General features: G+C 64.2%; 10 protein-coding genes and 1 non-coding gene across 11 annotated transcripts; 5 read left to right on the top strand and 6 right to left on the bottom strand.

Moving 5' to 3' along the window:
* Positions 1–5: 5 nt before the first annotated feature.
* On the bottom strand, positions 6–1941 carry PRODH (Proline dehydrogenase 1, mitochondrial). The gene is made up of 2 exons (XM_062772484.1): positions 1285–1941; positions 6–1226 (listed from the first exon to the last, which is right to left on the bottom strand). Exons 1-2 carry the CDS (start codon positions 1933–1935, stop codon positions 132–134), a joined length of 1746 nt encoding a protein of 581 aa, XP_062628468.1. The 5' UTR covers positions 1936–1941; the 3' UTR covers positions 6–131.
* A 1263-nt stretch (positions 1942–3204) lies between these two features.
* On the top strand, positions 3205–4915 carry fex-1 (Fluoride export protein 1). Its single transcript, XM_062772483.1, has 5 exons — positions 3205–3487; positions 3525–3621; positions 3666–3697; positions 3737–3834; positions 3877–4915. Exons 1-5 carry the CDS (start codon positions 3220–3222, stop codon positions 4561–4563), a joined length of 1182 nt encoding a protein of 393 aa, XP_062628467.1. The 5' UTR covers positions 3205–3219; the 3' UTR covers positions 4564–4915.
* A 1155-nt stretch (positions 4916–6070) lies between these two features.
* On the bottom strand, positions 6071–6170 carry LOC62_04G005923. Its single transcript has 2 exons — positions 6134–6170; positions 6071–6107 (listed from the first exon to the last, which is right to left on the bottom strand). It is a non-coding gene; the product is annotated as a tRNA-Pro (tRNA).
* A 539-nt stretch (positions 6171–6709) lies between these two features.
* LOC62_04G005922 (uncharacterized protein) lies at positions 6710–9565 on the top strand (the record flags this gene model as incomplete). The annotated part of the gene is made up of 1 exon (XM_062772482.1): positions 6710–9565. One exon carries the CDS (start codon positions 6710–6712, stop codon positions 9563–9565), a length of 2856 nt encoding a protein of 951 aa, XP_062628466.1.
* A 224-nt stretch (positions 9566–9789) lies between these two features.
* LOC62_04G005921 (uncharacterized protein) lies at positions 9790–10961 on the top strand. The gene is made up of 3 exons (XM_062772481.1): positions 9790–10097; positions 10208–10629; positions 10678–10961. The coding sequence occupies exons 1-3, from the start codon at positions 9876–9878 to the stop codon at positions 10865–10867; spliced, it is 834 nt and encodes a 277-aa protein (XP_062628465.1). The 5' UTR covers positions 9790–9875; the 3' UTR covers positions 10868–10961.
* Positions 10962–11019: 58 nt separating this feature from the next.
* Positions 11020–12255, bottom strand: YPRB2_1 (putative protein in proB 3'region; the record flags this gene model as incomplete). The annotated part of the gene is made up of 4 exons (XM_062772480.1): positions 11020–11324; positions 11377–11542; positions 11600–11794; positions 11848–12255. 4 exons carry the CDS (start codon positions 12253–12255, stop codon positions 11020–11022), a joined length of 1074 nt encoding a protein of 357 aa, XP_062628464.1.
* Positions 12256–12753: 498 nt separating this feature from the next.
* On the bottom strand, positions 12754–13670 carry can_2 (Carbonic anhydrase 2; the record flags this gene model as incomplete). The annotated part of the gene is made up of 5 exons (XM_062772479.1): positions 12754–12876; positions 12922–13154; positions 13195–13282; positions 13316–13608; positions 13643–13670. 5 exons carry the CDS (start codon positions 13668–13670, stop codon positions 12754–12756), a joined length of 765 nt encoding a protein of 254 aa, XP_062628463.1.
* A 2675-nt stretch (positions 13671–16345) lies between these two features.
* gluP_0 (Glucose/galactose transporter) lies at positions 16346–17826 on the top strand (the record flags this gene model as incomplete). Its single annotated transcript, XM_062772478.1, has 3 exons — positions 16346–16423; positions 16462–16884; positions 16921–17826. 3 exons carry the CDS (start codon positions 16346–16348, stop codon positions 17824–17826), a joined length of 1407 nt encoding a protein of 468 aa, XP_062628462.1.
* yfmJ_1 (Putative NADP-dependent oxidoreductase YfmJ) lies at positions 17629–19042 on the bottom strand. Its single transcript, XM_062772477.1, has 3 exons — positions 18690–19042; positions 18168–18646; positions 17629–18129 (listed from the first exon to the last, which is right to left on the bottom strand). Exons 1-3 carry the CDS (start codon positions 19031–19033, stop codon positions 17933–17935), a joined length of 1020 nt encoding a protein of 339 aa, XP_062628461.1. The 5' UTR covers positions 19034–19042; the 3' UTR covers positions 17629–17932.
* A 1500-nt stretch (positions 19043–20542) lies between these two features.
* mtr_12 (N amino acid transport system protein) lies at positions 20543–22137 on the top strand (the record flags this gene model as incomplete). The annotated part of the gene is made up of 5 exons (XM_062772476.1): positions 20543–20686; positions 20725–20863; positions 20911–21033; positions 21090–21444; positions 21489–22137. The coding sequence occupies 5 exons, from the start codon at positions 20543–20545 to the stop codon at positions 22135–22137; spliced, it is 1410 nt and encodes a 469-aa protein (XP_062628460.1).
* A 161-nt stretch (positions 22138–22298) lies between these two features.
* On the bottom strand, positions 22299–23223 carry LOC62_04G005915 (uncharacterized protein; the record flags this gene model as incomplete). Its single annotated transcript, XM_062772475.1, has 4 exons — positions 22299–22709; positions 22752–22940; positions 22982–23172; positions 23217–23223. The coding sequence occupies 4 exons, from the start codon at positions 23221–23223 to the stop codon at positions 22299–22301; spliced, it is 798 nt and encodes a 265-aa protein (XP_062628459.1).
* Between the last annotated feature and the right edge of the window lie 3021 nt (positions 23224–26244).

Raw genomic sequence — 26244 nt, 5'->3', positions numbered from 1 at the left:
CTTCCCGCCCGTGAGACCTGGATACATGCAAATGATGGTACAATAATGACGATTGAGACTTTGTTTAGCCCGCTTGGTGTAGCACTCTACGTTATAATGATGTCGATGCTGTCTTTGTCTTCTTCTCTCTCTCAGTTGCCGCCGGTGAAGCGACGCCACAGCTCGGCAGACACCCTGGCGCGTTCGGCACCGGCACCACCCTCGCCGCTCATGACGCTCTTGTTCTCAATCGCCCTGCGGCCGAGGAACGGAATCACCTCGTCGAGCTTGCCGTACGCAATGTACTTGAGCGCGACGGGCATGGCGCCAGAGTCAAACGTCTGCGCCACACGGTCCGTCAGGTCGTCGCGCATGCCGTACAGCTGCGCGACGAACACCTTGCCGCGGACGTCGGGGCGGAGGTGGAGGTGGGGCGCTCCGACGGCTCCCTCCGGCACAGGGACGGGCTGGGCGAGGCCGTTGGACTCGAGGGCGTCAATGGCAAGCTTGACGCTCTCGGCGTTGTGCGTGGCGAACACAACAGACAGGGCGAGCTCGGGGTGGGAAGAGGAAAGCTGGCGCGCGAGCGTCGAGGCGATGAGGGAGAGCGACGAGTCGTACGCCTTGTCGGTCGCCTTCTTGTCAGGCCAGATCGGGTCAGGGCCAGAGCGGTGCTCGTCCTTCCACTTCTTGCGCTCGGCAAGGTAGTAGGCGCCACGGACGAGCTTGATGCCCAGCGCGTAGCCGTTCTGCTCGGCGTCGGCGATCTGCGAGGCGAGCAGGGCGGGCGCGCGGCGGAGGTACGACTGGTACGTGCCGAAGATGATGGGGCCCTTGAACTCCTCTCCGGGGACGGGGCGGTTGAACTCGCGCGAGAGGAGGAGGGAGAGGGCGTCGAGCGCCGGCTGGGTCTCGGCGTGCTCGGCGTCAATCATGAGCTTGACGCCGTTGTCGCGCGCGCGGACGCTCATGTCGTACAGCTTGTTCCAGAGGTCCTTGAGCACGACGAGGTCGGCCTCGGACACGCCCTGGTCGGACGACAGGAGGCCGAGCGGCTGCGCGGCGCCCTCGGCGACGGGGATGGCCTTGCCGCTCGGCTCCATGACGAGGGCGTCGGACACCTGAGGCACGCCAGGAAACGGCACGGCGTCGGACAGCGTCGCGTCGGGAAGCTTGGACGTGAGAGGGCGAGTGCGAACAAGAGTAGTCGACGCGCGCTCAAGCACAGTAGGGTCGACCAAACCGGACTGTGCGGTGTTAGCCACTGCCACTGCCACACGCCACACACTGCTCCACACTACTCACAACTTTGACAGCAAAGCTCGACGAGCCAGGGTGGCCTCCCGTCGCAGCCAGGTGGCGCTCAAACTCGCCAAGTGCATCAATGGCAGCGTTCACCTCGGCGAGGTTGTGCGCCTCGGCCTCGCGGTGGGCGGCGGCCTTGCCGTCGCCGAGCTCGGCCTCGGCCGAGTAGTTGAGGACGCCGCCGACGCCGTTGGCCTGCATCTGGTTGATGACGCTGATGCACTCTGGTGCGTCTTCGCCCGCGACGAACTGCGCGAAGAAGGTGCGGCGGACGACGGCCTCGGTGGCGGCCTTGAGGCCGGGCACGGGGCTGTGGGTGAGGGCGTGGAGGATAGTGGGTGAGGCGTCGATGAGGGCGGGGATGCCGCAGAGCGCGTAGACGAGGTACGAGCGCACGAGCGAGCCGGTCGGCACGCCGCGGATGCCTGGGCGGCTCTGCTCCTCGGCGTCGAGGCGCGCCGGGCGCAAGGCATAAGCCGAGCCAGCGAGTACCAGGCCGCCAGCGAGCGCGTAGCCCCAGCGGCGTGGCGCCGCGCGCGGGGCCGCGGGGGCAGCGTGCGCTCCTGCTGCCGCGGCTGGCGAGGTCGCGGCGGACACGAGGGAGCGGCGGGCGAGCGAGGCGAGGCGAGAGGAAGTGTGTGGCCTCATCATGGTGACTGTTGTTGCTAGGAGAAGAGGAAGAGCACGGCCGGCGCCACTGGCCACGCAGCCATCTTATACACTTCTCGCCCCCGCACGAAGCGAGTTTGCTTTCTCTCGGCGCAGGAGGCGCAAAGCGTCACATGCAGCGCAGCCCACTGCTCGGCATTGCCACCCGACCCGTCGCTCGCGCTTAGTGACGCGGGGTTGTGGGTCGTAAACATGCATTAGGAGGTGCATACCTGTGCATTAGGCGGGGTCATGTGGCCATTACAGCAAAATGTTGTTGTCGGCGGCATGTACCGGCAAAGTTCGCTTCGGGGGAGAGCGACGAGGGCGGCGTGGTGGTGTGGAGCCCACCGGCCCACCACTGTAGCTGCCAGTCGGAACTTGGCACCACTGCAGTGACGGTCCGGCGCTTACACCTCACCCACCGAGGCGCGTTTCGCCTCGGCATCCTTCGGTACGCTCGGCGCGCGTGGTTATCTCGCACCGATGCCGGGGTGTGCGCGCGCGCGTGCAGCGCCTCACTCTCGGCCGCGACAGCAGCAGCAGCAGTCAGTCACGCTTCTGCTTGCTTGTGCTTGCTCCGAATCCCCGGGCGCTTGGTACTGCTTGGATATCTGCTTGGCAGTCTGAGCGAGCGAGCGCGAGGCACCGTGGCCCCGCGACGTCGACTGCTCGCGCGTCGGGTTTGTATGGAATGTCGAAGCGCGCTCGCGGTGTGCTTGTGGTCCTTCGGCCCAACTAGCCTCGGCGATGACGCCGAAGAGTTGCAGCGTGCCCTGTCTGGTGTGGCGTGGTCGCTGGTCTGCGTCTGTCTATAGCCACCATGTGGTAGCGGTGGTGGTCTCGACTGACGAGCTACAAGACTCCTGAGCGGGGATTGCTTTGTGTGCTGCGAGGTTTGTTTGCGCTTCACAAATGAGATGGCGGGTACTGTAATTGATCACATTCGTTTTTCTATTCTCCCGGCTTTTCATTTGAATTCGACCTCGCCGCTGATTATGTTTCACACCTCGAGCCATCTCACACATCTTTGTCTTTGTTGCCCACCTCATGTCTCACATGCTCGGATCCTCTTTGGTTCATGCACTGCTCAAACCTCACGCGTGCATAGCTGGCTCGACGTGTCCAATGTTACATAATGCAACCACCGCGTGCTATTGAGGCTAGTCGCCGATAAGTCAATCGCCGGCATCAAATACCTCCACCACCTCTGTTGTTATTCTCGTCGCCGCCGAGAAATCGAGTTACCATCGCACCTCCCACCTCGCAGCAGCACACACCACACAAATGTCCCCCCGCCGGCCGTCAGACGACGACGAGCCGGCGCACGCGAATGGTAACGGCCGGGCGCACGGGCCCGTCGACGCCGAGCGGCGCGGCCACGCAGACCCGCTTCCCACGTCGCCGCCCATAGCGCCCGTGGCCTCGTCGCCCGACGCCGCGCCGCCAGCAGAGCAGGCCACCCCGCTCCGCACGCTCGCGCACTACTCCGGCCTCGTGCTCGCCAGTATGATTGGCACGCTGTTCCGCCTCGGCCTGGAGGCGCTCGGTACCTGTGCGTTAAAGTGAAGGGCGACAAGCTAACGCCGCAGACGACGGCGCAGTTGTCTTCCCCCTCGCTTGGGTCCAGGGTGTCGGATGCGGCATCATGGGCCTCGCGCTGGCGCGCAAGAATCAGATCTCTTGGCTGTGAGTTTGGGTGTTGGCGCTGAAGGCTTGGCTGACGAGATCAGATATCCCCCGCTCTACACCTTCCTCACGACAGGTTAGTTTTCGGCTCGAATGGCTTCAACTGACGCCACAGGCATCGCTGGCTCGGTCACCACCTTCTCATCATGGATGCTCGAGGCTTACGAGGCGTTTGCGAACACCGAGCACTATAACCGCAAGGGCCTTCACGATGTGAGCTGACTTCTCTTGGTTCACGTATAGCTGACTCTCCAGACGGTCAATGGCCTCGCCTACACCTTCGTCACAGTCATGGTCTCGACCGCGGGTCTGCGGCTAGGCAAGTACGTCTCGTCGCTCTTACCCCGACTACCACGTCCTCGGCGCCGAGAGGACGCTGTTCGCATGGCCAAGGTTGATGGTGCCCACGACACGGCTTCCCCTTCCCACGCCCAAGGCACACGTCTGCTCGACCTCTTGACCTTCGTGTCCGCCGTGGTGAGCTACGGCGCCGCGCTCGCACTTTACTTTGCAGCGCCTCGCCGGTGGCGCCACCGCGCGACGTTTGCCATCCTCCTCGCGCCGCCTGGTACGATGCTGCGGTACGCGCTGTCAAAGATCAACGCGCGGGCGCCCTTCCTCGACCGCTTCCCGCTTGGCACGTTCATCGCCAACATGGTTGGCACAATCCTCATCGCGGGGACATACGCCGCTGAGCGCCGGCCCGGGCCCGCATCCAACGCCCTCGCGTGTACTGCGCTCGGGGCGATCCACGACGGGTTCTGCGGCTGCCTCACCACTGTGTCGACGTTCGTAGTCGAGATGGGGTCGATACGCTCCGAGCGCTGGCGGTGGGCGTACGTCTTTGGGTCGATCATCCTGGGCCAGGTGTTAGTGATGGCCGTGGCGGGCGGTGTCGGCTGGGGCGTGGGGTACGGCCCCGCGTGCCGCCCCGAGGCGTAGAGCATAGACTGGATGTATGTCTGTACTATAGGGCTCATGGCGTGGGCTGGGGCGTGTGAGAGGCGGCCGTGCTCGAGCCAAGGGGTGATTCTCGAATGGGCTTCCATGGGCGTGCGAGGGGGTATATCTAGCAGGTGTCGCCACCATCTCGACCGCCATCGCCGCTACTCACACCACGCAGCCATGACCCCAGTGACCACCGTCGCCATCATCGTGATCGTTTCGATGCGACGCGCGACCCGCGTCGTCGCGCGACGCCGTCCACTAACCCGCCGACCACCACGCCGGTCAGGCAAGTCCACACCACCCAGCGACGCGCTGCGGACTTGCCCGCCGAGCGCAACAGCACGACACGCGCGTCGTCCACGCCGACTGCGCCCACGCCGCCGCCGTAGCCTGGTGAGGAGGCCGCTCCGCCTGCCGCCAGTGTATGCGCCGCTGCGGGGCATCCCACGCCGGCGGGTCTGAGGCTAGCCTTCTGGCCCCTGTCCGGCGCTTCTCTTCGGAAGAAGGAAGGCGCCGATGGGGTGGTGTAGAGCCCCATACGTGCATCCATGGGGATGTGCGATTCGCGTCGCGTCGTGAGTGGCGGTTGCCAAGGGAGTGGCACGGGCGTCTATGGGGCGTCGTATGGGGCGTCTGGTCTGGGCTATGCACTATGCATGCCATGGGGATCTGCATACGCCTGGACTGCGTTCATGCAGGGCGCTGTGGTATGCACAGCTGTGCAGCTTCGAGTGGCGAGTGTTCGTGACGAGGATATGTAAGAGGACATATGTAGCGCCCAGTGACATGCCCCACGCCTCTTCTTTCTCCCACCCCTCTCTCCTTCACTCTCCTCACCTCGTCTCTCCCTCATCTCCCCGATACACGCACCACACGCGATGAACGCACGACCACCCCGCTGCGTAGGCCACGGCCGTCCCATCCCCCACCTACCGAACCTAACCATCCCACCACCTCGCACAGTCACAACCATGCCATCTCCCACAACACCTACCACCACAACCGTCACCGCCGCCACGACCACCCTCCTCGCACTCCTAATCGACGAACTGGAATTCCACGAACGCACGACCGAGCTGCTCAAGGCCGAGGCGCGCGCACACCGCATCACGCGCGACACGCTCGCAACGGTTCTTGATACGAACGCCCGCTTGCGGACCGAGGCTGGCGACGCTCGGCGGGAAGCGGAGTTCCTCCGTGAAGTGCTGTCTCGTCGCCGCGACAGTGGATAAAGGTAGCACATACGCAGGGCGTCGAAGACATGGCCAGCGGACACAGCCTTTACTCATCGACGTCAACTACGCCCCATCCTTGTCGACAACGCGCGCGTGAGATCGCCCCATGCACCCCCAAACGCCCCATACACGCCCCCAAACTCCCCACGCATCGACTGCGCTAAAAAAATGCAAGCATCAAAACGACCAAACAGCAACAAAAACAACATCAACCCGCGCACCATAGCCATGCTGCCACAGCTTCCAAAAAGCAAAAGATAATGTCAAGGTCCTCGCCGGGATTTGAACCCGGGGCCACTCCCATAGTGTAAATTAGGACGGAAACTCCACCCTAAGAGAGTATGATAACCACTACACCACGAGAACGCATTAAGGCGTCTGACCTGACTGCGATGCCGGGTGCGTTTCCGCGCCGTTATGAGGGAAGGGTGGGGAAAATGGGGCGAAAATGGCAGGAAATTGACAATCTGCCACGTGCGCCACGTGGCACCCCCTGAATGGGGAGTTTGGCGTGAAGTGGAGGTGTGCTCGCTCGTCAACTCTCGCTCCGAGTTTTGTGTCACCTCGGCGTAGTAAATCGAGGAGCGCGCTCGCTCTACTCGCTGATGCTATCACCGGGACGCGTGACGCCAGCACCGGCCAATAGGGCACTGACCCCGTTGTCGGCCGGCTTGGCCCTTTGCCTTACTGCCCAATGTCGTCAGGCTGCGCCATGGCGCTTCACTGCGGAGTCCATCGGCTTGGTGCGATGGGCACCACGCGTGTGCCAGGAACATCCTCCATACAGGCCACAATGATGCAATACGCCGCGGCGCCGCTGCTGCCACTGGCCGCCTGCTTAATGGCATCAAGCTTCAACCACCCTCCCCATCCCCATCACACATCACACACCCACCAGCACCACCATGGGCACCCCGCGCGCACGCCGCACCGCGGCCGACGTCGAAAAGGTCGTGCTGCTCGTCGACGAGCACGACGACGACGAAGACGACAACAGCTTCAAGGGCCACTCGAGCAAGCGCACCTACCACCACCTGCTGCTGCTCCTGCCGCTCCTGGCCCTGGGCTACGGCTACATCAACAGCTGGTCGTTCCCCTTCCCCTCGCCCGAGCCGCTGCCTCCCTTCGTGCAGGACGGCATCAAGCGCTGCGCCGAGATCTCGCGCCCGCCGCCCAACCTCCGCGACTATGACGCCTCGCGCAAGCGCTCCGACCGCTACGTCAAGGGCACCGGCGCCGTGTGGCTCAAGAACGGCACCGTCTGGACCGGCGAGCACCACGGCGAGGAGGTGCTGTACGGCGCCGACGTGTGGCTCGAGGGCGGCGTCGTGCGCAAGGTCGGCAAGGCTGGCGACGCCGACTTCCACGAGCTCTGCCGCGAGGCTGGCGATGCCGATCTCGCTGTTGACGAGGTCAACCTCAACGGCGCGTGGGTCACCCCCGGCATTGTCGACGTGCACTCGCACCTTGCTGTCGACGCCGCCCCGGGCCTCGAGGGCAGCGACAGCACCAACTCGCTCAAGGCGCCCATCCTCCCGTGGCTCCGCTCGCTCGACGGCTTCAACACGCACGACGCGGCGTTCAACCTGTCCATCGCAGGCGGTATCACGACGATGCTGGTGCTCCCCGGCTCGGCGGGCAACATTGGCGGTCAGGCATTCACGTTCAAGCCGCGCTGGACGGCCGAGAACACGCCGCAGAGCATGCAGGTCGAGCCGCCGTTCGTCATTAACGACGAGGACGGATGGGTGCGCACCAAGGCGTGGCGCCACATCAAGCACGCGTGCGGCGAGAACCCGCTCCGCGTGTACGGAAACACGCGTCTCGACTCGGCGTACGACTTCCGCCGCGCCTACACCGAGGGCAAGAAGCTCAAGGACCAGCAGGAGCGCTGGTGCGCCGCGCCCAAGTCGCAGTCTGAGCCCTTCCCCGAGAGCCTCGAGTGGGAGGTGCTGGCTGATGTCATCCGCGGCAACGTCAAGGTCAACATCCACTGCTACGAGACGGTCGACATCAACGACCTGGTCCGTATTTCCAACGAGTTCCAGTTCCCGATCGCTGCGTTCCACCACGCGCACGAGGCGTATCTCGTCCCCGACCTGATCAAGCAGGCGTGGGGCCCGACTCCCGGCGTGGCCATCTTTGCCAACAACGCCCGTTACAAGCGCGAGGCGTACCGCGGCACACCTTATGCGCCCAAGATTCTCGCCGACGCCGGTATCCGCGTCTCGATGAAGTCGGACCACCCCGTCCTCGACTCGCGTTACCTCGTGTTCGAGGCCGCGCAGGCTCACGCGTTCGGCCTCAACTTCTCCGAGGCCCTCAGCTCCGTTACCACCCACTCGGCTCGCACCGCTGGCCTCGGCCACCGTCTTGGCTACGTCCGCCCCGGCTACGATGCCGACATTGTCGTCTGGGACTCGTTCCCGCTCGCCCTCGGCGCCACCCCCAAGCAGACCTACATTGATGGCATCCCCCAGATTATCAAGCCCCACGTCGTCGACAAGCCTGCTGCCGCGCAGGAGATCAGCCGCGAGGGCAACTATGACAAGGAGGCTGCTGAGGCCGTCGAGTCGCGCGGCGACCCCGACCTTCGCCCCAAGAAGCGCTCGGGCCGCGTCGTGTTTGACGGCGTCGCTGAGCTCTTCGTGCCGCTGGAGGGCGTGCACACTGCTGGTGTCCCCTCGCGTGTCGTGGTTGACAATGGCGAGATCACCTGCGTTGGTACCGAGTGTGTCGTCGACCAGGCCGAGTTCACCGCCATCGACCTCAAGGGCGGCAGCATCGCTCCCGGCCTCATCTCCACGGGCTCCAAGCTCGGTCTGATTGAGATTGCGCAGGAGGCGTCTACGTCGGACGGCAAGGCTGTCGACGCGCTCAACGCGCCCGACCTTCTCGACGGCCTGCTAGTCCGCGCTGCCGACGGTGCCCGCTTCGGCGGCAAGGACGAGCTGTTCGCGTACGAGGCTGGTGTGACCACCGGCGTCACCTCGCCCATCTCCAACAACTTCATCTCGGGCTACTCGTACTCGTTCTCCACGGCCGCCGAGCACGCCCTCGAGCCTGGAGCCATCGGCAGCACCGCCGCCGCGCTCCACCTCAACCTCAACATTGCCAAGCACTCGATCTCGACCAAGCTGACCCTCCTCCGCTCTCTCCTCGCTGGCAACGACCTCAAGGCGAGCGACGAGCTGCACACTGCGTTCGCCAAGGCCGCCGCTGGTGACCTGCGCCTCGTCGTCGCGACCTCGAACGCCGACGTCATCGCTGCCCTCATCCGCGTCAAGCGCGAGGTCGCGCCCCCGCTCAAGCTGACCGTTATCGGTGGCCACGAGTCGTGGCTCCTCGCCGACGACCTGGCCAAGGAGGAGATTGGCGTCATCATCACCCCGTCGCGCTCGTACCCCTTCAACTGGAACACGCGCCGCATCCTCCCCGGCCCTCCGCTCTCGCACCACACGCTGCCCGCGTACCTCGCCAGCCGCGGCGTGACTGTCGGCCTCGGCATCGCCGAGGAGTGCGACGCGCGCCTGACCCGCTTCGAGGCGGCGTGGGCGTACGCTGCTGCCCCCGACGTCTTCAGCAAGCAGAAGGCGCTCGACCTCGCGAGCGGCAACCTCGCCGAGCTCCTCGGCCTCAACTCGGAGGCGCGCGCCGCGGACGTCGGCTTTGTCGCGTACGAGGGCGACGTGTTCAGCTTCGAGTCGCGCGTGCGGGCTGTCCGCGCTCCTGGCCGCGGTGACCTCGACCTGTTCGTGTAGGCGGGGAAAGGGTAGTGGGCCCCATGCATGGTATGTCCATAGACGTAGAGCAAAAGCAATGAAGTGAAGGAATGTAGTGTGCCCGTGACCGGCGTTCAAGTCCGCGCTATCTGATTAAACGTGCCTAAGTGGTTGCACACCGTTTTGTCAGCAAGCCAGTGCGCGCTAAGTGGCCAGCACGTAATCGCGCAGCAAAGTCGCAACAACGACAAGGACAACGACCAGTCAAAAGACGTCCATATCAAGCAAGCGTCGGTTACTTCCCACCACACGCGCACACGCCACCGTGCACTCGCCACACCCAGCGCACATGGTCGCGCCCCGCCGCCGCTCAGACTCGCAGCGCCCGCTCCTCGACGAAGAGGAGGCAGCAGACGTCGACGACATCTCGCCCACCACCGACGACGACTCCACCGGCCGCATCGCGCTCGCCGACCCCGACGACGACGAGCCCAAGCCTTCTGGACCGTTCCTCCGCGCACTCAACATGGCGCCGACGACTAGGGATAGGTGGAGCCTCGGGCTGCTTGCTGTGAGTAGCGAGGTCGCGCAGCGACCGAGCGTGCAACACCGGTATCGGTCGTTGTCGGCGGCGCTCCCCGCCCCACTCACTGCCCGACACTCGCTAACGCTCGTGTCCAGGCCGGCATCGCCCTCTTCCTCCCGCTCACCTGGACGCTCGTCCTGACCGCCGACGTGGCCGCGCTGGGCTACTTCGCGCCGCACCCCCCGCTGAACGCGCTCGCGATCACGCTGTTCGCGCTCGGCGTTGCGCCGGTGCAGCCGCCGACGCCGCCGCCGGGCGTGCGCGCGCTGCGCCTGGCCACGCACCAGCGTGTGCTTGCCGGCTTTGCCGTGCCCCTCATGGCGGTCGGCACGTCGTTCATGTGGTGGAACAAGGAGGTGCACGGCGCGGCGCACTACACGACGTGGCATGCGTGGTTCGGCTGCGCGACGCTGCTGTGGGTGCTGGTGCAGGCGCTTGTTGGCGGGCTGAGCGTGTGGGCGGGCGGCGCGGCGTTCGGCGGCGGCGCAAAGGCCAAGGCGGTGTACAAGTACCACCGGTGAGTTGGGCGAGGAGGGGACGGAGGGCAGGCTGACGCCGACCGCAGCCTCTCGGGATACCTCCTCATCGGGCTGTCCCTCGCGACCGCCTTCCTCGCGGGCGGATACTCGACCTGGGCCGTGTCCCGCGGCCCGGCGTACACGCCCCTCCGCGTCGGCGCGTTCTACATCGGCATCCCGCTCATTGCCATTGGGCTTGGGCTGCGCATCAGGACGAGCAAGATGAAGTTTGCGTAGGGCCGTGGCCTGGCGCCGTGAGGCGAGATGAGATACGATACAGCAGACAGACTAGATTGACAGGCAGAACAAGACGGATGAAGCTCTAGACCGATCCGGCGGGTGGCAGCTGACCAGAGCTACATGCACAAACAAGAACTGCATACACGTCCCTAGTATCCCTTGGCCAGGTCGACGACGTTGAACGGCCGCTCGCCGCGCTCGACGCGCCGCGCATTCTCGAGCGCAATGTCCGTCGCGATGTCAAACTCGCCCTCGGCATTGCCGCTCAGGTGCGGGGTGACGATGGCGCGCGGGTGCGTCCACAGCGCATGCCCGGCCGGCAGCGGCTCCGGGTCGGTCACGTCGAGCGCGGCGCCGAAGAGTGTGCCGTTGTCCAGTGCTGCGAGGATGTCGGCGCTCGACACGAGGTCACCGCGGCCGATGTTGATGAGCAGGGCTCCGGGGCGGAGCTTTGCTGCGAGCGGTGTCAGTGGTCTGCATAGATGGTGGCGCAAGGTTCGACCCACCCAGCCTCTCTGCCGTCAGCATCCCCCGCGTCGCGGGCGTGCTGGGCATGCTGCACACCAGCACGTCGGTCTGGGACAGGAACTCGTCGAACGCGGAAGCGTCCTTGGTCGAGAAGTACGCCGAGGGGATGCTGCCGTCCGGGTCGCCCGTGCCGGGGATGACATACTGGGTGGTGTGAGCGATGCTACTCCCAAGTCGGCCACCTGCGGTGGCCTCCCTCACCTCCGTCTCGCTCGTGCTCTTCCCGCTCGTGTTGGCGGCAATCACGCGCATGCCGTGCGCCTTGAGCAGGCGGGCCGACTCGCGCCCGAGCGCGCCGTACCCCAGCATGCCGGCCGTGCGGCCGTATAGCGAGCGGGCAAAGTACGGCTGGCTGGCGATGTCGACCTCTGGCTCGGATGCCCAGCGGGCGTTTGTCTGGCGTCGGCGTCAGCTCGCTCGCCGCGCACCACGCCACGCCGAGCACCTACCCTTGCAAACGAGATCATGCTCTGCATCTGGTGGAACAGGTTGATGACGTTGCCCACGACCCACTGCGGGATGCTGACGACGTGCGTCCCGCTCGCCGTGCTGACTGTCGGGCTCGCAGCGCCGCGCTTGGCGATCTCCGCGATGGCAGGGGACGAGAGCAGCTTGTCGGCGCCCGCCATGCCGAGCTGCACGTGCCGCACGTTGGGGATGTCGGCGAGGGCCACGTCGGACGGCAGGCCAGCCCAGCTGGTGAAGATGTACTCGACCTCGGGGCGCACCGCGGCCGGCAGAGTAAAGTCGGGGTGGTAGTGCACTGTCTTGAAGGCGCCGCGCAGCTTGGCGAGCGCCGCGTCCGGCAGGGGCAGGAGCACGGCGACCGTCGAGATGGGGTTAGTGGCGCGGGTCATGTTTGCTGGTGAGGATAAGGGGGTCACGACGCGTCCGAGGGTGGTGAGCAGCGCTGTCGAGGCCCGCATGCTGCTTGCTTAAGAGTGCAGTCGTGAACACGTCTTGGTGCGCGCTGGTGACTCGTTACGATGGTGGTAGCGGGCCGATGCGTCGGCTATGGCGCGGTGCGGGGTTAACCGCCCTGCTCACCCGACGTTTATCTAGCCGCCGCGGTGGCTCGCGATTGACGCGGCGCGCAGCTCGGCGTGCAGCGCGGCGGGGGCGGTTGAACGGCGCACCGCGGGGTGAGCATGCATGGTCGCATAGGAGTCAGCCCTACATACGTGCAGATGGGTAGGCTGATGCGGTGTCTTGGCAAGAGTTAGTGCTCCCACCTTCCGGCGGCACTGGCGGCCAGTCAGTGGCATATCGGCTGTGGCGACATGCTTAAGCGCCCCGCCAACCGAAGCAATGTCCTCCATATTATTTTCGCTATGAACATCAACCCCTCGTTATGCCTAGTCGGTGCAGTCAGCCTTTGTGCGCGTGAGGCCGAGGTCGTGCAGGAGGCCCGTCTCGAGGTCGTACACCCATCCGTGGACGCGGACGTCCTTGCCCTGCTTCCACGCGTTCTGGACGATCTGTGGGCGGGGTCAGTGGGGCGGGGTCAGCCATGGAACACTCACGGGCGACTGTACGACGTTGTCGACTTGCGCGGCGACGTTGTGTTCGACAACATCCTCGATCGTCGCGTTCCCCGGCAGCGCCTTGGTCAGCGCGATGAGCGGCGCGAGCCAGCTCGTCAGGTGGCTCTCGACGCTCGGGTCGTCCGTGACGGGCTCGGCGGGCGTCGCGGGCGGGTGCACGGCGTTGTAGGCGGCCGTCGCGCCACCACACTTGGTGTGGCCAACCACAACGACTGGGCGGGCGTCAGCTAGGCCCGAAGAAGGCGCACGTACCGTCCGACACGCCGACATGGAGCACGGCGTAGTCGAGCACCGCGAGCGAGTTGTCGTCGGTGAGCGGGACCATGTTGGCAATGTTTCGCTGGCGTCAGCTGTGTCTCTCACCGCGACTTACGTGCACGAAGATGTCGCCCGGGCGCGAGTTGGTAATCACCGTCTCTGGGACGCGCGAGTCGGAGCACCCGATCCAGAGCAGCGGCGGGTTCTGGCCCTTGGAGAGGTTGATGAGGAAGTTGGGGTCCTTCTTGTCCGTCTTGTGCGCCCACTTGCAGTTGCCCTTGAGGAACTTTGTGGTTACATTGTTGACGCCTTGGATCTTGCAGTCGGGGCAGTAGCCGCCCGAGCTGGGCGCGCCGCCGCCGCTGCCGCCTCCGCCAGAGTTGTTGGCGAGGGCAGTGATGGCGAGGGCTGGGGTCAGCGCTGGCGTGCAACGGCGACTCACTGGCCAGGGCGAGGAGACTGAACTTCATGGTGCGGGCTGCGTGTTTGGAGACCTTGGGGTGGGAAAGGCGACCTTCTCGGCTCTTGCTTTAAACGCGGCCTGCTCAAGACCGAAGAGAGAGCGAGGCCGCCGGCTGGTGTAGAGCCCTCCTGCGCCGCGCCGCGCCCACGCCAGAACCACAACACCACGTAACGTTGTTGGCCCAAACACAGCGAGTAGGTCAAAGATCGCGCCCACCTCGCTCGGCCTTAATTCAACAGAGCTAGCAAGGCAAACCAACGGTGATTAGAGTGCATGTGCGCGGTGTGCCTTGTTTGGGCGACGTGGGGTGTGATTGATTATTGAGCAACAGCATGGGTTGTCACCGGGCGTAAGGCAGCGTGCGCGTGCCACATTGGGTGGCAGCTGGCGCGCTGTCGTCTCTGCTGTGGGCAGGGTAACACCCTTTAGCTCGTCATGCGTCTATCATATGCATAGTGTCGAAGACTCATCTCCGAGGTGCGACAACGTCAAGCTTTGGGCACTTGGTGCAGTGTGCTATATTCGTCTGCGAGAGGGCTGTCCTGTCCGTTCAATTGATCATGTCTGTGGTGGACTTGTCCGACCTCTCTCCTTGTGCAGCCGAGACACCCCCGCTACCCCGTTCCGGATGCATTCTATGCATTCACCTCGCACGCTCAATTGTCGCATGTTGGCCAGCCATGTATGCGCCGGCTTGCGTATGCGGGCGGAGTGCGGCATGCCACCACAGGAGGGGGGTCCGATGCACTAAGGTCGATCAATGCGGCTCTAAGTCGAGCTAAGTTGGCGGGTGCTTGCTGGGTGGTGGGTGGGGTGGGCAGAGAGACTGCCAGCTCGGTCTGCTCTTGCCGCCCAGAAACCTTGTAAGCCGATCGACCCATTAGCCTGGACCTCTAGGAGACGTGCGACGTCAGGCCAAAGCTGGCCAACTGTTCATAATCAGCTGCGCACTGCTAGTAGCCGCATTGGCTTGCCCGCAAGGGGGGCATGTCGCCGAGATTGTCAAGTGTTGTGGTGAGCACTGTCCAACCCATGGACCGGCCCACGCGTCAATGATGGGTGCTGAGCGACACCTTGCAAGGAGGGCAGAGTCGAGAAGAATGTATGTAGCTGAAGCAACCCTAGAAGCCAGCCCTGCTGATCCCCTCAATCAACAGGGGGCCGTCACCGACGCGCACGTTCACCTCACTGCCCACCACCCACCCACCCAAGCAGATGACGCCAAGCGCCATCTCATCGCCGAGAATCGAGCGACGTAGCCTGCCTTTGCGGCGCTACGGCCTATTGAGCGTTGCTTGGTTCGGGCAACCAGAGAGCCCAGGCAACGCTGCCATTGTTTATCTCGCCTCCCTTCGATCATCAGCCATTCGGCTCGGTCGGGTGCGGCACGCACACCAGCGCGGTAGGTAGGTACCACGCCATTCCGTGCCGTATGTCGGCGCTATACAGCAGCAGCGCCGGCACATCGGCCCACCCGGCGTGCTCGGGCACTCGGAAGCGCCGCGTGATCCCTCTCGTCTGGGTGCACACACCGAGTTTATGCAGTACTTACTCCGCCTGCCGCACCGCGGCGACGCCGGGCGCCGTGTGCTCGAGTCTGCGGCGTCCGGGTCCCCAGGCCACGTGCAACTGCCAGCGAGCTGTTGGGCAAACTACTGCCATCACCAGCCGCGACTTGCCTACTCTTGCCGCTGCCCACTGCTCGCCGACACGCCAGCCGGAACGATAGCTATGCCGCTCCGAACGCGGGTTGGGCTGTACCGAGGCCGTCGCGGCGGAGCGCAGGCCGCTCGCAACGCACGCCTCTCACGCGGGCGAGCGGGCGAGGCCCCGACGGCCGATACCGGACATGCACGGAGGACTGTCGGCCGCTCGCTCGCAAGCAGCTTTGGATCGTCTACCTCCAGGCCAGCTCTGGCGACGCACCGCGGCGCATTGATATGCCGGTCGTGAGGGACGGCAAGGGCAGCCTAGGCTAGTAGTGCCACTCGTCTCCGGCGGTTTGAGAGTGCGGAGCATGTGCAACACGGACAACACTTACGGGCAATACACGCACTACTACGACTACTACTACTCAAAGCGCACAGCCGAGCGCGTACCTCCTCCCCTTACCCCGCTGTGCCATGCGAGCGGACGAGGAGCGGCCGTGCCTCCGCTGCTACGAGCGCAGTTGCTACATCAGGCGCTGTACTAGCCCTCTCTCCCTCTCAGTCGAGCGCTGCCCCAACCGCGGGCCTTGCCCCTCGCCCACCTGCATGTTATCCCGCTCGTTGCCAATCTCCCAGCACCTCCGTCTCTAACAAAGCACGATGCCCAGCCCAATGCCCCGCAGCACGGTCTGTCGTGCGGGGGCCAAGCCGCCGGCAAGCGCGCTGCCCCACCCCACGAGGCCCCAGGCCCCGGCGACTGGCGTCATAGTGGCCAAATGTCGCCGGTGGCGGGGCCGTTCCCACACGACGAGCAGGCAGAGCAGCCGTCGCCAAGTCGCCGATGTTTGTCTTGTCTGTCTGCGCGCGTGCACCGCGCCCCACTAACCCCGGCTTGGGGCCATCCGACATGTCGGGGTCGTTTGACGTTCGATGCCGCCGGCGAGCAACGTGATAAAGGGCAGCGAGAGCAGCCGACAGGGCCCCACACTTGCTGCTCCACCTCACTTGCTCTTCCCCACAAGACGTCTTCACCATGGCAGTCCAAGCGCAGGACTACACGCAGCTGTCGCGCGGGCAGCTCATCTTCTCGTTCAGCCTCGTCACGTCCTTCGTGAGTGGCTCCTGCCTGGCCATGCCAGCTCACGCCAGTTCTTCCTCTGGGGCCTGTCGTACGGCCTGCTCGACGTGCTCAACCAGCACTTCCTGCACAACTTCAACCTCACCAAGGTACAGACAACGCTCCTCCAGTTCTCGTACTTTATCGCCTATGTAAGCCGCGCCACACGCAAGGCACCACTCACGCCACAGCTCCTCGTGTCCCCACCCATGGGGTGGGTCATGCGCCGCATCGGATACAAGAAGGGGATCCATATCGGCCTCGGCCTGTTCAGTATCGGCGCGATCCTCTTCTGGCCGTCGGCAAAGTACGGCAAGTATGGCATGTTTGTCGCGTTCACGTTCGTCGCGGCGTCGGGCATCGCCACACTCGAGGTAGCCGCCAACACGTACATCACTGTGCTTGGCCCGGCCAAGCACGCGGGGTTCCGCCTCACGCTCGCGCAGTCGTTCAACGTGAGTGTTAGCTGCCGGCGCCACTGACGGACCCAGGGCATCGCGACCGTTGTCGGCCCGCAGATCGGCGCGCACGCCTTCTTCAACGAGGCCAACAAGGACTCGCTCGGCACAGTGCAGTACGTCTACCTCGCCCTGGCGGTCTTCGCGCTCCTCCTCAACATTGGCGTGTATTTCGCCAAGCTGCCCGAGGTGCGCCAGCACGTCACGCCGGAAGAGGAGCAGACCATGGAGGAGCAAGGCTGGCGCGGCTTCCTCCGCCAGCGCCACACGCTCTTCGGGTTCGCTGCCGAGTGGTTCTACGTCGGCGCGCAGGTCGCCGTGGCCACCTTTACCGTCTTCTACGTCATCGAGCAGGGCGGCTACGACTCGGCGATGGGCGCAAACATCCTCTCGGGCTGCCAGGCAGTGTTCACCGTCGGCCGCTTCATCGGCGTCGGCTATCTGCGCTACGTGGACCCGGCATTCTCGCTGGCCGTCAACGGCGTCGGCCTGGTCATCTTCTCGATCCTCACGTCCCTCCTGCACGGCAAGGCGGGCATCGGGTGCCTGTTCATCATCTTCCTCTTCGAGTCGACGTGCTACCCCGTCATCTACTCGATCGCAGTGGCCAACCTCGGCGGGTACACCAAGATCGGCGGCGGCCTGCTGTGTGCCGGCGTGTCCGGCGGCGCGGCATACCCGTCCATGCAGGCTGCGCTGGCCGACGTCACGTCGTCGCGCCTCTCGTTCCTCATCCCCATGACGGGCTTCGTACCCCTCATGCTCTACGGCATGGGCATGTGGGCCCACAAGTGCAACCGCCGCGGCGTGTGGTCCATCTGGGTCAAGGACCTCGACGGAGCCGAGGAGGCCGAGAAGGATGCCCGCGAGTCGGCGATCCGCGACCTCGATGAGAAGGACAAGGCGGTGGTTCACCAGGTCGAGTCGGTCAAGCAGTAGGACGTGTGCGGTCAGTTGTAACAACATGAGATGCGATTCTTGTGAACGTGGTGTAGCATTTCCTGGCCAGACCAGCTCACAGCCTGGCTACATACACAGCCGGATCCTACGCCTCGAGCTGAGTGATGAGCTTTCCGCGGCTCTTGCCCTCGAACAAGCGGGTCCAGGTAGTGGGAACATCCTCAATCTTGGTCGGGACGACAGTCTCAGCGTTGTCAACCTTGAGCTTGCCCTCGTCGATGAGCTTGCGGAGCTCCTTGGAGACCTCGGCCCAGCGGGTGATGTAGTCACCGACGGTGAAACCTGGTACGTCAGCATTAGCTTCCTAGATCTTCACCCACCCTGGAGCGTAATGCGCTTGGAGGCAATTTCGACAAAGTGGGGGAACGGCGTGTACTGGCCGTTGTAGCCGGCGATCTGGCCGCAGAGCGCGATGCGGCCGTGGATGTTGAGCACCGTGAGGATGTGGTCAAAGATGTCGCCGCCGACATTGTCAAAGAAGCGGTCGATGCCGTCCTTGCCGACAATGGCCGCGAGGTGGTCCTTCCAGTTGGGGTCCTTGTAGTCGACGGCGGCGTCCGCGCCAATCGACTTGAGGTACGCGACCTTCTCCGGGCCACCAGCGATGCCAATGACCTTCTTGGCGCCCTTGACGTTCTTGGCCAGCTGGACAACGACCTGGCCGACGGCACCCGCGGCGCCGGACACGATGACCGTGTGCTCGGGCTTGACGTCGAGCACGTCGATCGCGCCGCCGTATGCCGTGAGGGACGTCATGCCGAGGGGCGAGATGGACGCGTACGGCTTGCCGGGCAGCTCGCTGGGGGCGGTCAGCTCTGCCATCTGGGGTCTGGCTCACTCACGCAGCAGGGGCAGTCACAAACGAGTCGTCGACGACGCTAAAGTCGGTCCAGCCAAACGGCCCGAACACGCGGTCGCCGACCTTGTACTTTTGGCTCTGGCTCTCGAGGACCTTGGCGACGCCCGACGAGCGGAGCGGCGAGCCGGGCTTGATGATGGCGTTGGGGCCCGCCGAGATAAAGGTGCGCTGGACCGGGTCGTTCGAAATGTACTGCACCTGCACGAGCAGCTGGCCGGCCGTGAGGGCAGGCAGGGGGCGCGTCTCGAGCCTGAACGTCTCGGACGTGATGGGGCCCGTGGGCGCCTTGTTGAGGATCCAGATACGCTGCGAGTTGCGGAGGGCCATGGTGGGGGATGCAAAGCAATTGTGGTCTGGGAACCTTGTCGCATGCTAGACACTTTATAGCGCTGGAGGGGGTGAGGGCAGATGACATGAAGAATGGCAATGACGTGACGCGGTATGCAGCATCATGCGGCGCGATGCGGCCACTTGTTATCTTTAGCGCGGCGGCGACCATTTGCCTCGGGTGTGCCGCCGCAGACTGCTTACACATATGTGAGGGATGTGTCTGAGGAAGGGAATGCGTGGGCCGTCTCTTTCCGCCGCAATGGGCCAGGCAGCATATGTAGTAGTTCCCCATAAGTCAGTCAGCATTGCGTGCAGCACGAGGAATGGTAGGAATGCTGATGCGAGCGATGGCCTGATAATCACGTGCCGTCACGATCGCCGTCGGGTGCGGCTTTTGGAACGACATCGCGCACGCGACTGCTGCGGATGGATGAAGAGGTTGGACCCCGGGGTATATGACAGGCTGAGGGACGGGGGGGGATGCAAGGGGCGGCGAGGAGGCGCGTGTGCCGCGATTGACGGGCGTTCCGGCGTATGAGCGGTGTGCTGAAGATGTACGAACTGTAGCATGCCCCGCAACGAGCGAGGTCGAGGTGGGACGCGTCCATCGCAGCGGTATGTGGGGAAGAGGAAGAATGAAGAACGACGATCCTTGCCACTGCCTGTCTGGAAAGACATGTATGGCCATGGCCGAGGCGATAGCCACCCGACCCCCCTCCCCATCTCGACATCCACCGGCCCCCGCCCCACCTCAGCGACATGCACACCCCGACCTGCATCCCCACAACCCCGCACGCAATCTCGCAAACACTCTCGCAAGGTATCTCGCAAACGATCAAGGCAAGTCACGTCCCCCGCCTCGTTTCCAGCGTCCCATGGGGAGGGAGCAAGTCCCCCGCGAACACTCACCCGCCAGCAGAGATGAGCCACAACGCCACGCCCACGGGGCGGAACATGCCCGTTCGCGTGGATCCGGCGTCAGCTGATCCCCCGATCCCCCGGCCCTTCGGTGCCGGTATCGCTGTGCACTGACATCCAGCAGTTCGGAGAGCGCACACGCCGAGCCTGGCCGCCAAACTGGCCCACATAGCACACCCGATGATGCCGGTGCCGGTGTCAGTGCCACGGTGCCACGCACCACGCACCACCGCGGAGCCGCCCGCCCTACGGCCGCCTGTGCCCTGCCCTGTGCAATGCCGCTCGTTTAACTGGGCCAACGCCGTGCACATGTTCCGATCCATCTCTTTATCTTCGCACCGGGCCCCGCGCTTGTCCTGATTAAAATTTCGGCCGACGCCACGCACCGGTGAATCAGGTTTTGTGTTTGCTCGTAATGACCGAGGTCGAGGTGGATTATCGGCGCGGCGAGTCCGGTCATGTAGTGGGCGTGTATGGCTGCTTTCGACGATGGGCAGCAGAGAGACAGCAGAGAGGGGATGATGTTGTTTCGTTATAAACCTGCCGCGACACGACGGTGCTGCTGCACACACACCCATCGCTAGTAAAATGACCTCGACGTTCAGACCACCCAGCCCCGCCCCCGCCGACAACAACGAGAAGGGCAAGGGGGGCGACTATGTCGTCGGTCCCGCCGTGATCAAGGACGGCGTGTTCGGCGACATCACAGACGGCGGGCCAAACTACCGTAATGTGAGTGTCCTTGCTTGCGCGCCGCGCTCACACACAAGGTATCCGCTACCGGCGCGCTCGTCCTCCTCACCAAGACAAACTTCGGCCTCGGCGTCCTCACGATCCCGAGCGTGCTGTTCACGTTCGGCATCGTGCCGGGTATCATCCTCATCTTTGCCATGATGGCGTTGACGACGTGTGAGGTGCCACCCACCCCGCCTGAGCGCAGCTGCTGACGCGCACAGACTGCGCGACGCACGTTGGACGGTTCAAGCTCCGCCACCCCGAGGTGTTTGCGTTCGCTGATGCCGCCGGGATCGTCGGAGGCCGCGCCGCCAGCATGGCGGCCAACGCCTGCCTTGGCCTGTGTACGTCCTACCGGCTTCCGCTACCTGCCTACGCCGCCCGCTAACGCCGGGCGCAGACTACATGCTTATCACTTCGTCGGCCATCGTGTCGCTCTCGACAGGCCTGAACGCCGTCTCGACGCACGGCGCGTGCACCGCCGTCTTCGTCGCCGTGGCAGCTGCATGCGGGCTCATCGTCGGCAGCGTGCGCACGCTCGGCACCGTCACCTGGATCGGGTGGGTGGGGCTCATCACCCTCCTCGCCTCGGTGATCACGCTCGCTGCCGCCGTCGGGCGCCAGGACCGGCCGGCCGCGGCCCCCGCCTCTGGGCCGTGGGACAGGGGCCTCTCGGTGGCCACCAACCCCACCTTTGCCCAGGCCATCGCGGGCATCAGCACCATTCTGTTCAGCTACGGCGCGACCCCCATGTTGTGAGTGGTGGCGCCACCGAGCCAAGGTGACGCTGACGCCACAGCTGGAACATTGCCTCGGAGATGCGCGACCCCCGCCGGTTCAACAGGGCCATGATCTCGTCCATGCTCCTCATCACGGTGCTGTACCTCGTCATCGGCGGCGTCGTGTACGGCTTTTGCGGGCAGTACGTCTCGTCGCCTGCGCTCGGGTCCGCCGGCCCGCTCATGAAGAAAGTGTCGTACGGTATCGCCCTCCCCGCGCTCGTGGCGACACTCACCCTCTTCGCCCACTGCGCCGGCAAGCACTGGTTCGTGCTCATCCTCAAGGGCAGCCCGCACCTCACGTCCAACTCGCCAACACACTTCGTCACCTGGTTCGGCTGCATGTTGGGCAACATTGTGCTCGGGTACATCATCGCCAGCGCCATCCCCAACTTTGGCAGCATCATCTCGCTCGTCGGCGCCCTCATCATCCCCACGGTCGGTATCTGGCCGTACGTCTTCCTCTGGTGGCACGACAACTGGCGCTTCGTGTCCACCGAGGAGCGGCAGCAGTGGCGCCGCCGCGCCGTGTTTGCGCTCAACATCCTCTGCTCCCTCCTCGGCCTGTTCATCACCGTCGCGGGCACGTACGGGTCCGTGCTCGACGTGATCGCCACTTCGGCTGGAGGCGGTCCGTGGTCGTGCAAGGACAACTCGAACTCGGTGTAGTGGGCCTCCAGGGATGAAGTTAGTCACGGTCAATATAGTCTGGATGAATCAAGTCAATCACAATCACAAAGCCTGCCTCCCCCGTCGACGGAGGCACGAGACGACATCATCATCATCATATGCATTACACATTAACGTTGGATTGTTCTTCTGATGCTGGGTTACAAGTGGATGTGCAGCTGGTTGCGCACGCGCTCCGACTGGAAGATGGCCGAGAGGAGAGTGGTGACGAAGGACGTGCCAATGCAGATGGCGTACCGGGCTGACGCCGTCGAGACTTCCTTCTCGACAATCTCCACGGGCCCTTCCTTGCTCGCGGCGCCCTTGTCGTCCACGAGCGGGAGGGACAGCCGGAGTGCCTCGAGGCGCTCGGCCTCAAGGCGCTCATAGTACTCTGCGAAGAAGCCGCCAATGGCGCACATGACGCATGCGCCGATGCCGATGGCGGACAGCGTCCAGGTGTTGGGGTACGTGAGGGCGTAGTGGATGGCGATGGGGAGCCAGCCGAACTGGATAGCGCGGGCGATCATCGACTTGCGCTGGTTGGCCGACGTGCGCGTGAGGCACCCGAGCTGCAAGGTCAGCACCGGCTGCGTGGTGCTGCAGCAACTCACGCTGGGCCACAGCCCCGTCTCGACAAAGTACAGCACGATGGTCGCGACCAGGCCGACGTGGTGCGACACGACGATGCCGAGCAGGTCGACCTCGCAGAGGAAGAACCACCCCGCCGCGATGGACGCTGCCGAGACGAGGAAGCCGGTCCAGGCCAGGGGCTTGCCAGCGCCGGCGTTTGTGAACTGGCCCTGGTCAGCGGGGCGCCTCGGCCAAGCCAGACTCGACTCACGGCCGGGGGAAATGTCACGATCTCGTCCTCGCCGTACAGGATGACTGAAAAGACCATCAGGCAGACTGGGCCAAACGTCGCGAGGCCGCCAAACCGGCCCAGGTTGGCGAGCGCCCACATCGCGTACCCCGTGTACGCGATCACAATGCCGATGGACGCCAGCCGTGATCTCGTGTCGTTGGACAGCATGGCTGCTGCTGGTCAGCTCGCTCTGGCCGTGGTACGGCAGACTCACCAGACATTGTTGTGATGGAGAGTGCAGAACCAAGGTGAGGGATACGGACGGACGGCAAGGCGCTGTGGCTGCCGCCGTCGTTCCCCACGGCTTGTTATACCCACGCCCTCCGTCGTGGTGGTGAGGCCGCTGCTGCCGCAGTGTGCGTTGCGGAGAGCATAGCAGAGCACCGGCGCACCGGAATAGGCCAAAGCACACAACAACGTGCTGCTGCCCACACGGGGTGCATATATGTGTGTGGGTGGGCCACCATGAGCCCTAACTCTATACGTTCCCGTACCTCCGATCCATCTCTGACGGTGTACCGGTACAACGCTGGTTGTCAGTCTAATATAAGCGCTGGCATTGAACGCTGAAGGCAAACTGGGGTTTGCGACGCCATGAATCCAGGAGTTTGCTCCGTCCCGCGCGTATCGCCTGGCAAGGCTTAGCAACAGCACGGGCAGAGGATCAGAGGAGACGACAACCCTCCCCCTGTCTGTCTCGTGCCTGCCTTCAGGGGGTGCTTCGGACGCATCCTCTGGGGCTCTGGAGACTCCAGTCGCTCGTCACCGCTGCTCCCCAGGTTGTTTATCGTGTCGCACTCCTCCCGCAGAGATCCTATTTGGACGACGATGACGACGACGTCGCAGACTGTGCAAGGTGCAAGTCACTACATATATATAGGGGTTGATCGAGCAGTCAGTCCCACGCAGGTCCCGTGACCATAGCAGGGTTGTGGCACGTTGGCGGTCTGCGGTCGTCACCGCCGGCCAATATTGCCGGATGGATTAACGACATGCCATGCCGCAAAGAATATCATGCTTATATTAGGCCGGCGCCGGGCAGCTGCTGGCGTTGTAGAGCCACCACACAACGCGTCACACTCCACACACTCCACTCCACAGCCTCTCCAGCAAGCTACAGTAGCTCGTGACGACGGCAGTGCTCTCTTTCTTCCCATGACGACGCCAGCGCTCTCTCTCTCTCTGTGCCCATCCCTCCCCCTGGGTCCTCGCTGCTCGGGCAGCGTACATCCTAGCGACGACGTGTCGGTCGCTCCAACAGTGCCGAGCCCTGCTCGCAACAGCCCTAAAGGCGATGAAGAACGAGCGGACCAGGCCACAACGACCGGTCACCAGGCCACGGGTCATTAAGCATCCTGCACATGATCCTGCACTAGATGGATTGAAACCCAGGGTACACGGCGTCGGTTCAACTGCTTCCGGGGCATACCCTACGCGCTATTGTCTACTTGGCATGGCGGGAATACGTACATATCGTACTACAAGGCGGTGCTGGCTCCCGGAACCCGATCACATACCTGCCGCTGTGGCCAGTCGGTGCTCCAGGCAAAAGGCCATGAGGCACTGGGCGCCCGACGTGCCCACCATCACGGCGTATTGTACCGCGATGGTGGTCTCGCGACCGACGCTCTCGGCCCTCTCGGCGTCCTCCGACGCTAGCTCAGGTTGTGGTTGGCACCTGCACGCGTCCTTCTCGGCCTGCTGCTGGCAGGTGCACTGACGCGGCGTTTCATTGACTCGCTGCCGGTGCTGCTGCTGCTGCCGGTGCCGCTCACGGTAGTCGGCGTACGCCGCCACAATGGCGGATGTCACGGCCCCTAGCACCGCCCATGGCGGGAGCGCCGACTGCATGTGGCCGACAAAGCTGCGGTGGATCGCGTAGGCGGGGCAGACGAGCGCGAGGGCCAGGAAAGCGAGGGACGTTTGTCGCTCTCTTGACATGGACGACCACGAGGGCGAGCGCCGCCGTGGCGGCCATGTATGCGAGGCTTCGTGAGCTCTGAGCCGCTGTCGACATGTTGTGGAGAGTGTAGTGTCGAGGTATGTGTGCGCACGACGCGTTAAGTACCAAGAGTACGAAGTACGCCACGACTACGAGCCGCGATCGCGCCGTTAATGACTCGGCCAATTCATTCGGCATCCGGTACTGTAGGCAGGCTGGTGGTCGAGGAGAGACGCTATCGCCTGACTGACCGACCGACTGACTGCCGTCACTACGAATACTCCCCGGTCTCCATGACGTGAGCGACGCGAATCGACCTTGCCTTTCTCTCTTGGCCGAACGGATGCCTCGCAGCGAGGCAGCGAGGCAGCCAGCGGCAGCAGCGGCGACTTTGTTTCACATCACATCTGGTTACCGTGCAGGGCAGGGGTTGCAGGGGAGGTGCGGGTCGGACCGAGTGCCAAGTACCGGGAACACTGCATGCACTGCAGGCAGACGTCAGCAGCTCTGCCTCCGACTGCCGCACTCCACATGTGCGACGTTTGATCGACTGAAGGAACAGAAGCAAGGGGATGTCACAGGTGGCTGACTGGCTGGCTGCGACGTTGCCATCTCAGGCGTGGCGCACCGAGGAGCGTATGTGCATGTGCTCGCTCCACCCGAGGTCACAGCAAGCCCACGTACTCGGCCTACATACGTTGTGGGAGGTAATGATGTGCAGGTGTTTCATGGGCTACGGGGCTACGATGTTTGTCTTCTCCTGCGCGGCGCGGACGACTTGTCCACGATCCCCAGCGGCTGCGGCCAGAGCCATCACGCCCGAGAAGCACACTGCGCAGGTATACCGCGCCGCGATGGGCCACGACAGCAGGCGCAATTTCGGCGCGTGCTTGCACTTGGGCGAGGCGCAGCGTGGCCCGTCATCCTCGCAGGTACATGGTGGGAGGGACGCCGCGACGGCGTCTCTCTCGCCCTCGGCGTACGCCTGCCCCACGGCCCCGACGATTCCAATGATCCCAAACACGATTGTCGAGGGCGGATGGCCCACGGCAGTCCGGTACAGCACGAGGACGCCAACGACGCCGCTGAGGGCATAGCACGCGAGCGCTTTCCTGCCGTCTGCCGACATGGGGGCGACCGCGTGCAAGGGAGGCAGGGCGCCAGTTTCAACTCGGTACATGCCAATCGTGGCCAGACGCCGAGCCCGGTGGCCGCGATGACGCCCAGCATGTTCATGCGAAAGGCGGCGTACCATGTCATCGCAATGCTCGCCAGGGCGCCAGCGACCCCCAGACGCGCG

Source organism: Vanrija pseudolonga, chromosome 4 (assembly GCF_020906515.1).
Source record: "Vanrija pseudolonga chromosome 4, complete sequence".
Taxonomy (NCBI): Eukaryota; Fungi; Basidiomycota; class Tremellomycetes; order Trichosporonales; family Trichosporonaceae; genus Vanrija; species Vanrija pseudolonga.
Note: the sequence above shows the minus strand (reverse complement) of the source record. Positions and strands in the feature narration are given on the sequence as shown.

Bases quoted from the DNA above. Each gene is read 5' to 3' on its own strand.
- PRODH (XM_062772484.1), bottom strand. From the start codon at position 1,935: ATGATGAGGCCACACACTTCCTCTCGCCTCGCCTCGCTCGCCCGCCGC. The intron at 1,227-1,284 runs GTGAGTAGTGTG...AACACCGCACAG, and splicing joins CGAGCTTTGCTGTCAAAGTT to TCCGGTTTGGTCGACCCTAC.
- fex-1 (XM_062772483.1), top strand. From the start codon at position 3,220: ATGTCCCCCCGCCGGCCGTCAGACGACGACGAGCCGGCGCACGCGAAT. The intron at 3,622-3,665 runs GTGAGTTTGGGT...TGACGAGATCAG, and splicing joins AAGAATCAGATCTCTTGGCT to ATATCCCCCGCTCTACACCT. The intron at 3,698-3,736 runs GTTAGTTTTCGG...CTGACGCCACAG, and splicing joins CTACACCTTCCTCACGACAG to GCATCGCTGGCTCGGTCACC.
- LOC62_04G005921 (XM_062772481.1), top strand. From the start codon at position 9,876: ATGGTCGCGCCCCGCCGCCGCTCAGACTCGCAGCGCCCGCTCCTCGAC. The intron at 10,098-10,207 runs GTGAGTAGCGAG...GCTCGTGTCCAG, and splicing joins GGAGCCTCGGGCTGCTTGCT to GCCGGCATCGCCCTCTTCCT. The intron at 10,630-10,677 runs GTGAGTTGGGCG...CGCCGACCGCAG, and splicing joins GCGGTGTACAAGTACCACCG to CCTCTCGGGATACCTCCTCA.
- yfmJ_1 (XM_062772477.1), bottom strand. From the start codon at position 19,033: ATGGCCCTCCGCAACTCGCAGCGTATCTGGATCCTCAACAAGGCGCCC. The intron at 18,647-18,689 runs GTGAGTGAGCCA...GACCGCCCCCAG, and splicing joins TTTGTGACTGCCCCTGCTGC to CGAGCTGCCCGGCAAGCCGT. The intron at 18,130-18,167 runs GTGGGTGAAGAT...CTGACGTACCAG, and splicing joins CAAGCGCATTACGCTCCAGG to GTTTCACCGTCGGTGACTAC.